The sequence below is a fragment of the Camellia sinensis genome, chromosome 8 (genome assembly GCF_055761805.1).
Source record: "Camellia sinensis isolate YWXY chromosome 8, ASM5576180v1, whole genome shotgun sequence".
In the NCBI taxonomy this organism is placed as follows: Eukaryota; Viridiplantae; Streptophyta; class Magnoliopsida; order Ericales; family Theaceae; genus Camellia; species Camellia sinensis.
Window position 1 is genome coordinate 7,701,791 of NC_138968.1, and position 13,471 is coordinate 7,715,261.

At 32.0% G+C, this 13,471-nt stretch overlaps 1 protein-coding gene across 1 annotated transcript; it reads left to right on the forward strand.

Annotated features, from left to right (window-relative positions):
- Positions 1-3,964: 3,964 nt before the first annotated feature.
- Positions 3,965-4,645, forward strand: LOC114257015 (uncharacterized). Its single transcript, XM_028196726.2, has one exon. The coding sequence runs from the start codon at positions 3,965-3,967 to the stop codon at positions 4,643-4,645; it is 681 nt and encodes a 226-aa protein (XP_028052527.2).
- Positions 4,646-13,471: the final 8,826 nt, after the last annotated feature.

A 13,471-nucleotide genomic window follows, 5' to 3' on the forward strand; every position in this document is an offset into this window, starting at 1 on the left:
ATGGACAAAGTCACTAACCAATGTACTAGAATTGACAAAATCTTTGAAAATTTTGTTCATGCTCTCGCTTCTTTGTGTTGTTGACCTCGGCACAAAACACTGTTCTCAAATAAGCTGGTACCCATTTTTCACGCCGCATGTACAAGTATTTCAGCCATTCATTTTCCCTTAACTCATATTTGCAAACCAATTCATCCTATTCATTTTCAAACTCTTCTATTGTGACTGTGTCATGAATGCAATGGTGAAATTCTCCTTGAAATGAGGAATACTTGTTATAAAGATGAGCCAAATGTTCAGGAACTTTTTGTAAGATATGCCACGTGCACAAATGGTGAATACTATTAGGCAATACATATGAAATTGCCTTAGCCATGGCTTTGTCATCATCAATAATAATAATAGTAGGATTATGCCCACCCATTGTTTCAAGCCAAGTTTTTAACAACCATATGTAAGACTCTGCCGTCTCATTTACAAGTAAAGCACATCCAAACATAATTGATTGGTAGTGGTGGTTAACACCTACAAAAGGAACAAAGGACATACCATAGCGATTAGTTAAGTATGTAGCATCAAATGTGACTGCATCCCCGAAGTGTTGGTAAGCTAACGTTGACCTTGCGTCGGCCCAAAAACAATTTCCCATGCAATTATTTTTATCCACTTGAATTGCGTAAATAAAGTATGGGTTCTCTGATTGACTCTTTATAAAGTAATTGTACATTCTCTGTGCATCTCTATCTTTTAGAAGTTTTCTTCTTTTACTTCCCAAATAATTTTGAATATTCATTGTAACACAACCACCATTACAATCATTACTAAATTCTTGACTCAACAATAACGTTATCTTTCTAGTGGGTACACTAGTGTCATTAAACATATCAATGAGATTTTTCTGAACAAGAGTCATTTTTCTATGTCCTCAAAGTAGAAGTGTACTTTTCGAAAAGCACAAATCATGATTATGTTCAGTTACAAATTTACTTACAACCCATTTTCCTTTGTCTTTTCTCAAACACATCATTGCTTTACATCCAATCATGGTCATAGGACGAGTTGTGACATTCTTATTTTTCTTTTAGTAACTTGGTTGACGGTATCCTTCTCTCGTGCAAGCAAATTCTTCTCCAATCAATGAATTATCTTTACTAGATAGTTGAGTGTGGTTTTTTCAAATGTCAAAACCTTTTCTCCTTGTATATGCATTATAACAAGTCATGGCATCTTCTAGTTCATCAAAAATCATGCCTTCACATGGCTCTAAAGGATTATTACATAAAGAAGACTTGATAGGTTGGTGTAACGGCCCCAAAATTTGTGTCATAATTATCTTTATTTAATTATGCGTTAATATGAATTAATTTGAGAATATTTGTCTGAATTGGAATAATATTTATTAGAGCTACGACTTCAGAACTAACATTGACGACCTTAATGGGTTCAGAAATTGAAATTGCGCACATGGTTAGACTAATGGAAATTTTTAGAGCCATTTGGAAAGTTTAATTGAAAATTGATTCCGTCTAATTCGTTAAGTTATGTTTGGTTGGCCTAAATAGATACATATACGTTGCTTAGACTCAACAAAGAGAATAAGAAATATCTGAGAGAGAGAGAGAGAGAGAGAGAGAGAGAAACTTCTAGAGACTGAGAGAAGAAGAGAAAGAAGAAGAGAAAATGGATTAGGGCCAAATCAACTAACAAACGTAAGGATCTTTCTCTAATTTCATGAGTTTGAAATGATATACTCATCAATCTATGGAATTTAAGTTGCATTAGGGGGAATTCATGTTTCATTGAGAGTGTTTGTGGGGTAAAGTGAAGGAGAATGCATGTATGAACATGTATTGTTAGATTTGTGGAAATTAGCTCATATATTCACCATGTATGACATTAAATCATGTAATTCATGCTCATAAACTTGTTTTCTTGCATGGCTTCTAAGATTTGAAAGAAATTCTTCCATGAAAGCTTGAGTTGAAGCTTTTAATTACATGTTTGAGTTTTGACATTTAATTTCTAATTTTTAATTGTTTAATTGGAAATGGGATTTGTTTTAAAGTTATGAATTTTAGGTCCTTCAAACATAGATTTTCAGACTCAAAGCTACCTAGAACTGCACTTGCGGCCTGGGGCCCTGCATGTGCGAAAAACAAGGAAAAAGTGAGGTTTTATTTTGCAAAAATTGCACGCGCAGACGCATGTGCTATGGCATTTTCGCATGTGCGGCCAGGACTCCGGCATGTGTAGTTTTTCAAAGTGGTTCCGAAATTTTTTTCTATCCGTTTTCCTCTCTTCCAGGCCTCTGTTTGCATGGTTTTGACGTGTTTTTCATGTGCATTCACATTTCTTGGGCATGAAGGAAGTTAATGATAGATATTTGAATGAACAAGTAGATGATGAACATAATAAGTTAGCAACCAACTGTTTGAGTTGTAAATGTACTGATAAGATATAGGTTGTGTTATGTGTATTGTGCTTGTAGGTTACAAGTCGGGGACTGTGCAATCATTACCGGACACCTACTGTGAGTAACATTTTTGTAAAGATATATTGATATGCACTATACTTGAAATGTTATACGATATGCTATATGATATGATATGTTTCAGAAATATGATTTTGATTCTGTGAATGAATATTCGGTTTGTGAATCTAGTATGGCATCCAAAGATAGTCCTAAGTCATAGGGGACAACACATTAGTGCGAATCCGTGACATACATGTGATTACGAGATCTCGTTAGCTACTTCATTGTGGTGATATGTAGACGTTACAAAATGTTCCTTTGAATGTACCATTATGTTACATTCTGATATGAGACAGATATGAATGATTGTGTCATGATTTGTTTTACGAATACGTTATACTTGGAATTCGTTCACTAACTCTTTTACTTTAATGTTATTCACTGGGTTTTTACTTACTATTTTTTTATTTATAGGTATAAATGAGCGTTCTGGAGGGCAAGTCTAGAAGGGATCTTTAGCCGAGTCACCGTTTTGAAGCCTATCGAGTTGTTTTGAGTGCCTCCAAGTTAGGGCTAGGCCTGGAAGGCTGTTATCAAGCTTTTGATCATGATATACATTTTCAGCACGTGCATATGTTTTGCATGATAAATTATGTTGTAAGATAGTTATATGTATATGGGTAATTAACGATTATGTATGTACATGTTTATTCATATAAATGCATAGCTCATTGGACTATTGGTATTTTTGTATATTGCTTCCGCTAGCCCAAATTATTTTGATTGTACAGGAAGGCCTTTGGTAATCTCAGATTACTAGCCGGTTATAACACCAAACTTATAGGGACGGGTTTGGGTCATGACAGAATGGTATCAGAGCACAAGTTAATTTACCCACACACGTGTCCAATTGAGCTACAGGAAGAAAAGACATAGGGACATTGCATTGTCATGTGTGGGTATGTGTGCATTTTTTTGTACATGTGTGATAAGGAATTGAAAATGAATACCATGAGCATGAATAAAAGAATTAAGTGAATGAACATGCAAGTTTGATTTTAATGAACATGATTACTGTTCCAACATGACTAAGCAAGTAAGTATGTGACTATGTGATATCGTAAGCAAAGAAATGAGATATAATTTAATTTCGATACATAAAAGTGGATAACCTCTATGAGAATGTGGAATTATGTGGATTCACATGCAACTTTGATTTTGATATAACACAAGTGCCTTATGTGAACATGAAAGCTCCTATGTTTATTATTACCCTTACTTATATAGACCAATGAAGAATGCAAGAAATGTAGATGAGACAGAATCTTCTACTGCTAGAATAGAATGGTTAGAAAGAATGGTAGAGGTTTTAACTGAACTAGTGAGACAACAACAAGAGCAAAGCCAACTACCCGTACCTCATCCACCACCTCCGGTTCAAGTGAGCCAAATACAGATGATATCATTGCTCTTACACAGAAATACAAGAAAATGAAGCCACTAGAATTTTTGAGGGGTATTGAACCATTAAAAGCAAAGGCTTGGATACTGGAAACTGAAAAGATCTTTGAAGTATTTTCGTGTACCGAAACACATATAGTTTGGTTAGCAACCTTTACCTTGAAAGAAGAAGTTAGGAGATGGTGGATGCTCATCCGGGATGAGAATGGAGATTTGGCATGGGATCGATTCAAAGAAATTTTCTACAAAAAGTACTCCCCGCAATGCATCCGAGATAGGAAGGTATCTGCATTTGAACAACTAAAACAAGGTGACATGACTGTGGCAGAATATGAAGCAAAATTTATTGAATTAGCCCGATATGCACCTCATATGGTTAATACTGACTACAAAAAGGCAAGGAAATTTGAGGGCGGATTGGATGTCGAAATGTTTGACCAGGTAAATGTTTTGAAATTGGTAAAGTATGTGGACTTACTTGATAGATCCTTGATGTTCGAAGCAAATATTGCTGCCTCGAAAATGTCTAAGCCAATAGCAACAACCGAAGGAGAAGGTAAGAAATTAAAGAAACAGAAAATGGAAATGGTTAGTGAATCAATGGCCTCCGTGAATGAGAAATCAAATTCAAGAACTGGTGACAACACAAGACGAAGAAGTAGTGGAAACAATGACATACCCACCTATAGAGAATGTGGGAAGCAACATTGAGGCATTTGTCGTCGCCTTTCTGGAGCTTGCTTTAGATGTGGACAAAAAGGACACTAGCCAAATCTTGTTCACAAGCCCACCCAAGCAATGAAAGACCGTTTACCAGTGGGATTGGATCAACAATGACACCAAGAACAAATGCAACTGCTACTGTGGAGAGAAGTAATCTTAGGTAGGGAAGAGTTTATACCCTAGTTGCAGAAAAGACCCAACATAATGAGACAGTTGATGCATAAATTTTCTTAATCATGTGCAAATTGTTTATGTGAATACTAGTGTGAAATTATATGTTCTTTGATTGGATATACAGTTGGAAACTTACTGCATAATTAGAACTATGGCCTTGCATGATATATCTTGAATTATTCAACGTATAGAACTTTCGAGATTGGAAACCTATGCTGATTATGGGAGAACGAATGTTTATTATTCAACCCTACTACTTACAAATTTACAACCAAATACTTACGTGATAATTGAATCTGGGCTCATATGTGTGTGTGTCTTTCCTCGGAATGATTTGTTATGATATCTGACCCTTTGAATTAGCGTCTCAAGACCATGATTTTGTGGCGACGGAACCCGTTTGATTACCTCGGACAATAAACTTGATATTATGCATAACTGTGAGTTTGTATATTCACATATGGGACGTATTTTAGAACAGTTGAATGTCTATCTAATGAATTGATTGTGATCTTTGGGACGACACTGTGTTTGAAATGGAACCTTTATTTGATTTGCTTTTGTTTATGGGGACTATGAATTGTTATTGGACGAATGACCGTGTTATCTTTGCTAATGGGGTGGTAAACCGAAAACTTGTTTCCTTTTTATCTTCGACTGATTGGGGACTGCATGTATTGTTAAAGAATGATTGCTTGAGAATTGCTTGGATACTACTTTTATTATCATGGGATTGGTCGTTTAGAAAATGGTTGCTTTTGTGCTACTGTAATTGGAAAATGACCTATGCTATGTGAATATATGAATTATGTGCTTAAAAGAATAACTGTTACCGTATTACTGTACTTGGAAATTGATCCTATGGAACTCGTTGATAGGAAACCATTGTGATTATAAACGTTGCCAACTGGGAAATATATTACTTGTATACATTCTCCGATTGATTACTGCTGTCTTACCTTATCTTACAATTGATCTTGCGAGAAATGTTTATGTGTTTGACTGCTACTACCTTCACTGATATGAGATATGGAGTTGATTTCGAATTTTGAATGATTGAAATGGATCTTTGAATTGCATTGACCATATGTGACTGAGTTAAAAAATTATATGAGACTGAGGTTTCTGATCTTGTTACAATGTAAGATAAGTTTGGAGAACCAAACTTCCTAAGGTGGGGAGACTGTAACGGCCCCAAAATGTGTGTCACAATTATCTTTATTTAATTATGCGTTAATATGAATTAATCTGAGAATATTTGTCTGAATTAGAATAATATCTGTTGGAGCTACGACTTCAGAACTGATATTGACGACCTTAATAGGTTCAAAAACCAAAATTGAGCACATAGTTAGACTAATGATAATTTTTAAAGCCATTTGGGAAGTTTAATTAAAAATTGATTCCGTCTGATTCATTAAGTTATGTTTGGTTGGCCTAAATAGATATATATGATGTAGTGTATATATATACATATACATTGCTTAGACTCAACAAAGAGAAGAAAAAATATCTGTGAGAGGGGGAGAGAGAGAGAGAAACTTCTAGAGGCTAAGAGAAGAAGAGAAAGAAGAAGAGAAAAGGGATTAGGGCCAAATCAACCAACCAACAAAGGTAAGGATCTTTCTCTAATTTCATGAGTTTGAAGTGATGCTCATCAATCTATGGAATTTAAGTTGCATTAAGGGGGATTCATGTTTCATTGAGAGTGTTTGTGGGGTAAAGTGAAGGAGAAAGCATATATGAACATGTATTGTTAGATTTGTGGAAATTAGCTCATATATTCACCATGTATGACATCAAATCATGTAATTTATGTTCATAAACTTGCTTTCTTTCATGGCTTCTAAGATTTGAAAGAAATTCTTCCATGAAAGCTTGAGTTGAAGCTTTTAATTACATGTTTGAGTTTTGACATTTAATTTCTGATTTTTAGTTGTTTATTTGGAAATGGGATTTGTTTTAAAGTTATGGATTTTAGGTCCTTCAAACACAAATTTTCGGACTCAAAGCTACCCAGAACCGCACATGCGGCCTGAGGCCCCACATGTGTTGAAAACAGGGCAAAAGTGAGGTTTTATTCTGCAAAAATTGCATGTGCGAGCGCACGTGCGGTGGCATTTCCGTACATACGGTCAGGACTCCCGCACGTTCGATTTTTCAGGGTGGTTTCGGAATTGTTTTCTTTCCGTTTTCCTCCTTTCTGGGCCTCCGTTTGCATGGTTTTGACGTGTTTTTCATGTGCATTCATATTTCTTGGGCATGGAGGAAGTTAATGATAGATAATTGAATGAACAAGTAGATGATGAACTGAATAAGTTAGCAACCAACTGTACGAGTTGTAAATGTATTGATAAGACATAGGTTGTGTTATGTGCATTGTGCTTGTAGGTCATGAGTCGGGGATCGCGCAATCATTATCGGACGCCCACTGTAAGTAACATTTCTGTAAAGATATATTGATATGCACTATACTTGAAATGTTATACGATATGCTGTATGATATGATATGTTTCAGAAATGTGATTTTGATTCTGTGAACGAATATCCGGTTTGTGAATCTAATATGGCATCCAAGCATAGTCCCAAGTCATGGGGGACGGCACGTTAGTGCAGATCCCTGATATACATGTGATTACGAGATCTTGTTAGCCACTTTATTGTGGTGATATGTGTTTAATTGGTTTCTGGGACTGATTACTCTAGTCGAAAGACATTACGAAATATTCCTTTGGATGTACCATTATGTTACGTTCTGATATAAGACTGATATGAATGATTGTGTCATGATTTGTTTTACGGATACGTTATACTTGGAATTAGTTCACTAACCCTTTTACTTTAATGCTATTTACTGGGTTTTAGCTCACTGTTTTTTTTCTTTTTTTTTTTGTATAGGTATAGATGAACGTTCTAGAGTGTTTTGAGTCCCTCCAAGTTGGGGCTAGGCCTGGAAGGTCGTTGTCAAGCTTTTGATCATGATGTACATTTTCGGCACATGCATATGTTTTGTATGATAAATTATGTTATAAGATAGGTATATGTATGTGGGTAATTAACGATTATGTATGTACATGTTTGTTCATATAAATGCACAGCTCATTGGACTATTGGTATTTTCGTATATTGCTTCTGCTAGCCCCGATTATTTTGATTGTATAGGAAGGCCTTTGGTAATCTCGGATTACTAGCCGGTTATGACGCCAAACTTATAGGGGCGAGTTTGAATCGTGACAGGTTGGTGTTTTGATTTTCTAACAAATTTGCATTGTTCAAATCACCCCCTAATTCTAAATCCATAAAATATTCTTCTTCTGAACAGTTACTAGAAAATAGGATATCAATCCCTTCACTTGATGTGCTTGTCATATCAAATCTATAATACAAAATTAACATTATTCAAATTTATGTACTCGTTAAAAAATAATATAAAAGAAAGTAATGAACAAATGAAATCATCATTCACCATTAACTAAGTGGGTTTGATTTGTGTTTCTATTATATCTATACTGATTCAAAATTAAAAATGTACGGTATAACCTTGATCACATTCAAAAAAATAAATTTGATTAACCTTTCTTATTTTCGATTTCTAATAAATAAATAAAAACTATTTTATTTTCAATTTTTAAATAACAACATTACAAATCCACACTTATCAATCCAAAATTTACTTAGAAAAATAAATCAATGGTTTAAATTCATTTTACCCATAGACCCCGTAATTTATCAACTTAATCTCCACTACACAAACACATTTAATTTAAGGTAAATTATAGGTTCTCAAGGGTGAGTTCATAGCATTTTTTTTTTTTTCAAAGTATATTTGATTCTCATCTTTCACTTTTGCTTTTTCTATCACCCCTCCAATCTTTAATCTAAAAACAATAAAATAAAGAAAAGGAAAAAAAAAAAAAAACCAAAACAGAGGCTGAGAGTAATTTTGTAATCCAATATACAAAATGATATTGAGATGATCATTTAGTTAATGGTGAATGATGGTTCATCCTTTGCTCTTCCCAAACCCATGATCCAATCAAAATTGTTCCAGACATAGAATGATGAATTTATATGACGATTTGGAAAATTGTTTCAAAAAATAGAAAAGGAGAAGAACTGAGATAATCAAACAACTCACTAGATTATATGCACGTTTGATGGTCTCAAATTTTTGTTGCTGGACAAGATGGAGTTGAGGTCTAAGTTTTGATCGTCGGAGGAGACGAACGGCTTTTTGCGCAGCTTTTGAAAGTGGATTTAACCCTATTCAATTCATTATAATTTATTTTATATTATTTAAAAACCCCAAAACTCTCTCTCTCTCTCTCTCTAGTATGAAATAAACTATCTCACTATTTCTTTATTGTACATGACGTGTCAATACTTGATAGGGTGTCCATAAAATTGGTATTTACGGCACATCCGTGAGAAACTTAATCCCTTTTGGGGGTGTTTATATCTCATTCTATGTTTAGACTTCACTCCTTATGAGATATCTATATCTCATTCTATGTTTGATTTTTATATTTTATCATTGCTGCCAATTATATATGACTCAAACCCAAACCGAAGGAGAAGGGAAAAAAACGAAGATCCATTTTGAGATCCAATTCACTTCTTTTTTTTTTTCGGTGCTTCGGAAAGTTCAAAGAACAATAAAGAAAAGAAGAACAAACACAGAATACACCGTCTAGATTGGCACAAGTTATTGAGAATGATAGACAGGGGGTCAATTCCTCCAGGATTGTTAGGCTGTGATCTTTCTTTTTTGGCTTGGACCCGTTCCTTACCAAAAAAAAAAAAAAAAAAAAAAAAAAAAAAAAAGAAAAAGAAAAAGAAAAAAAGAACAAGCAAAACAAGATGCATTATGGAACGGTGGTTGTATATACTGTATGTGTCTATGTATGCATTTTGCCAACCAACCCCCCAAAGTGTACCAACCCCACCCAAACAAACGTTGGTTAGTTAGCCAAGCATTTGTTTACTTTATTTATTATAAATTTAATTAATTTAAAATTAATTACTGCAAGACTTCCTCAACTGTGAATATTTCATTACTCTCTCATTTATGAATCGGTACACGTTAGAGCTATTTGGTGAACTACTTATAATTTTGTTACTCGCATCAATTTAGTCATATTAAAAAGTTTGTAAAAAAAATATAAAAAAAAAAAGTTTGTAAAAAAAAAAAAAAAAAATTTACAAACTTGGGATGTTTTGGGTATGATTTACAAGTTGACTTTTTTACTTATTATAAAAAAAATAAAAAATAAAAAATTGTGCAAAAAAGTAAGATAATGTGACTTAAATAAGCTAATAAATCAATAAACAAGTTATTTATGGTATTGTATGAGAAGCAACTCCAATTCATGGGAGAGAAACTCATATTAAAGTGTTTACATCTTGATCTTCTTCAATGCAATGCTTAAAATCTGGTTAAACATTATTTTATAGAGAATATGGCATTTTCCAGCTAAGGTTCTCAAACGGTTGGTTTTCGAAGGTGACTCTATTTTAGTGATTTTTAATTTTTTTTTATTAAAATATGAGAAAATTGTAAATCAGTGGGATAGTCATAGAGTAACAAGTTATTTATGTAATTTTGATTTACACCAAACACATTAATAGACTTACACTATTTTTTACGAAAAAAGTGCACAAATTGTGTAAATAGAAAGAACCTTTTACTTTGAGAATTTTTAACTTGTTTATGAGTTAAATTTTTTTTAAAGACAATTTTAGTAGATTTTCTTACTTTTTGACTAAAAGTATACTTGTCGAAGGGACCTAAATAATAGAGGTATATGAGCCTTCTCCGAGATGAATATTATTTAAATTTTAAATATTTTATGAGATTATTTATGATACTTTCGAGAAATAAGAAATCACAACTCATGCTAAATAAGACATCATTTATCTCTTTATTTTTTGGTAATAGATATCATTTGTCTCAATTATATAACAAATGTGAGTCAACATCGCGCAATTAATTTTGAATATTATGTAATCAATTGTGCTTTACAACTATTGAATAATGAGTAATGTTAGGGACCCAAAAAATTACTAAAATTTATACACAATACTTAATAATTTTGGGAGGTTTCTAGCATTTTTGCTTTAAAATATAACTCGTAAATTTATTTATAATTATAACAATGCTACATCTCTTAATTTGCCACCCTTAATGGTGTGGCATTAAGATTAGACTCCACATGATGTAATATTTGACAAATTAAAACTTGACATTTGTCAGACACATTATTAGGAGTGATAAATTAAGTGTCTCAAGCATTTTTTTAATTATAATTATGTGAATTATTCCGTATTAGTTATTTATTGATTTGAAAATCAATTAATATCTAAGATCCAACCTTTGCCATATTATTAAAAATGAATTTAAGAATTATATCTTAATTTTTTTTAACATTTCTCATTATACGTTAAGGTTCAATTTCTCTTTTTCCTTTCGACCTGAGATTTGTAAATGGATAGAAGAATGAAAGAAAATTGTAAGAAAGTAAAAGATGTTAAAAAATTTATGAGAGTGCTAAGAATTTATGAAAATTATATATAAATCTACTTTTTAAAGTCATTTTCTAAATTTAATGATGTGTAGGTGATTTGATTGGTTAACAATTATATAATACATGGAAGAGAGTACTGCATTTAATATCTTACTTGATGGTCATATCAATTGGTTTAAAAATTGAGTCTAATTTTTAGTATTGAATAGTAATGCTCAAAAGTTTATTTAGTTTAGAATTTAGGATTTTAGTTGCCCATATAAAAAAGAATGTGTACAAGTAATTTAATTTTTTTGTTTTTTTTTTGAAAAATATTTGTGAGAATTAATCGAGTACCCTCAATTCACCTCTACTGACATGGAATGAACCATGCGAAAGAGTGGGCTTACACTTCTCATCCTCCCTCCATCTATCTCTCTCTGTTCTCTGTCTTCCACCTAATTAGGAGTTAAAATGGTTAGGTGTCGTTTGGAATGGCTCATTTAGGCTCTTTTGGCTCTTTGAGCCACAAAAGACAAAATAAGTTATTTGAGCCACAACAGACAAAACATCACATCCAACCCATAATCATTACACTTTTCTCTCACAAAAAAAGTTAAAAAAATCAAAAAGCTAAAAAGTCTTTCCCAAACCAAACTTTTGAGTCCAGGCTCAAATAGTCAAAAAAGTCAAAAAGTCAACCCACTTTCCAAACGGAGGCTACTTTGGCAACTAGAAAAAAGCCAATTTATTGGGTTTATTTGACGCAGATTACCTTTCTAATTTTATTTTTCTTTTGCATATCTTTTCAAAAAAATCAAAAAAACTCAAAAAATTAACTTTTTTCTTAAGTACCTAAATAGACCTAAGGGATGTAACATAGTTGTTTGTTTTTTTAGTCAATATCATCGACATAAAATGGTTTGTTATCCTCTTCATGTTTTGTAAAATGTTAAAATATTAATCTCACATAGACCAATTGTAACTACTTTATAATTAATTTAATAACTTAATCATAGAAACTCTTGATTCATTTTCGTTTTACTTGACAAATTTAAGATTCAAAGAAATTGATGATAAATGTATTTTTAAAAATAGATTATTAATTTTTTTTGGCACAAATATGATTAAATGATAAAATTACAATTATTATATCGATTTAGATTTTTTCATAGATTAGAGATATGGAGAGTCATACAATATAAACGATTTAGATAATCGAAAGAAGACTCATAGTAGACCTCATGAATTCAACAGTTGTGTCAAGTTTATATTAAATTTAGAGCATTGCTATTCAAAACAAAAAGGATAAATTAAAAATACACCCTTGAGATTTGCTTAAAATACAAATTATCCCTTATAATTTGAAAAATTACAAATACTCCTTATTAGAATTTTTTATTTAACAAAATTAACTAAAAAATAAAATTTATAATTACTCTCTTATACAATAATAAAATTACCTAAATTATTAATTAAAATATATTTATAACATTATTAAAGACTGCTAATTGACTTAATGATTTATTAATAAAATAAATGATTTGTTATGAAATTAGAAATCTCAAATGGTGGAATATAATTTTTAGAACCATAGGAGGCGATTCGTATTTTAATCAAATCTCAGGGAATGTATTTGTAATTTACTCAAATAAAAAATTAGACTCACGTTTCAACCCTAATGACGTGACAATTAATTAAGATATTAAAGGCAATACTTTCACTTATATCTTCTTTAATTATTAATTGATTATATTACTTACATATCATTAAATTTAAAAAATGAGTTTAGGATGTAAACGTGTACATCATATTTTCAATTTTTTTAAAAAAAAAGTTCTATCCAGACAGAATTTGCGTTTGGAAAGAAAGAAAATGTGTGAGAACGCCCAAGACATGGGAGAAAATCAAATCCAGCAATGCAAGTGGAAACTCACGCCCCTCATGCTTGGCTGAGAGAGCATCTCATAGCTCAACCTGCCAATATGTCATTCCAAGTAAGCTTTAAATAAAATAATGTTTAATTTAATTTAATGAAATGAAATGAAATGAAATGAAATTATTATTTTATTTCTTCAAAAATATATATAATTATAATTTTAAATTTTTTTATGAAATGATAATTTTTTTAATAATA

Excerpts from the sequence above, each read along its gene's own strand:
- LOC114257015 (XM_028196726.2), top strand. The coding sequence starts at position 3,965 with ATGAAGCCACTAGAATTTTTGAGGGGTATTGAACCATTAAAAGCAAAG.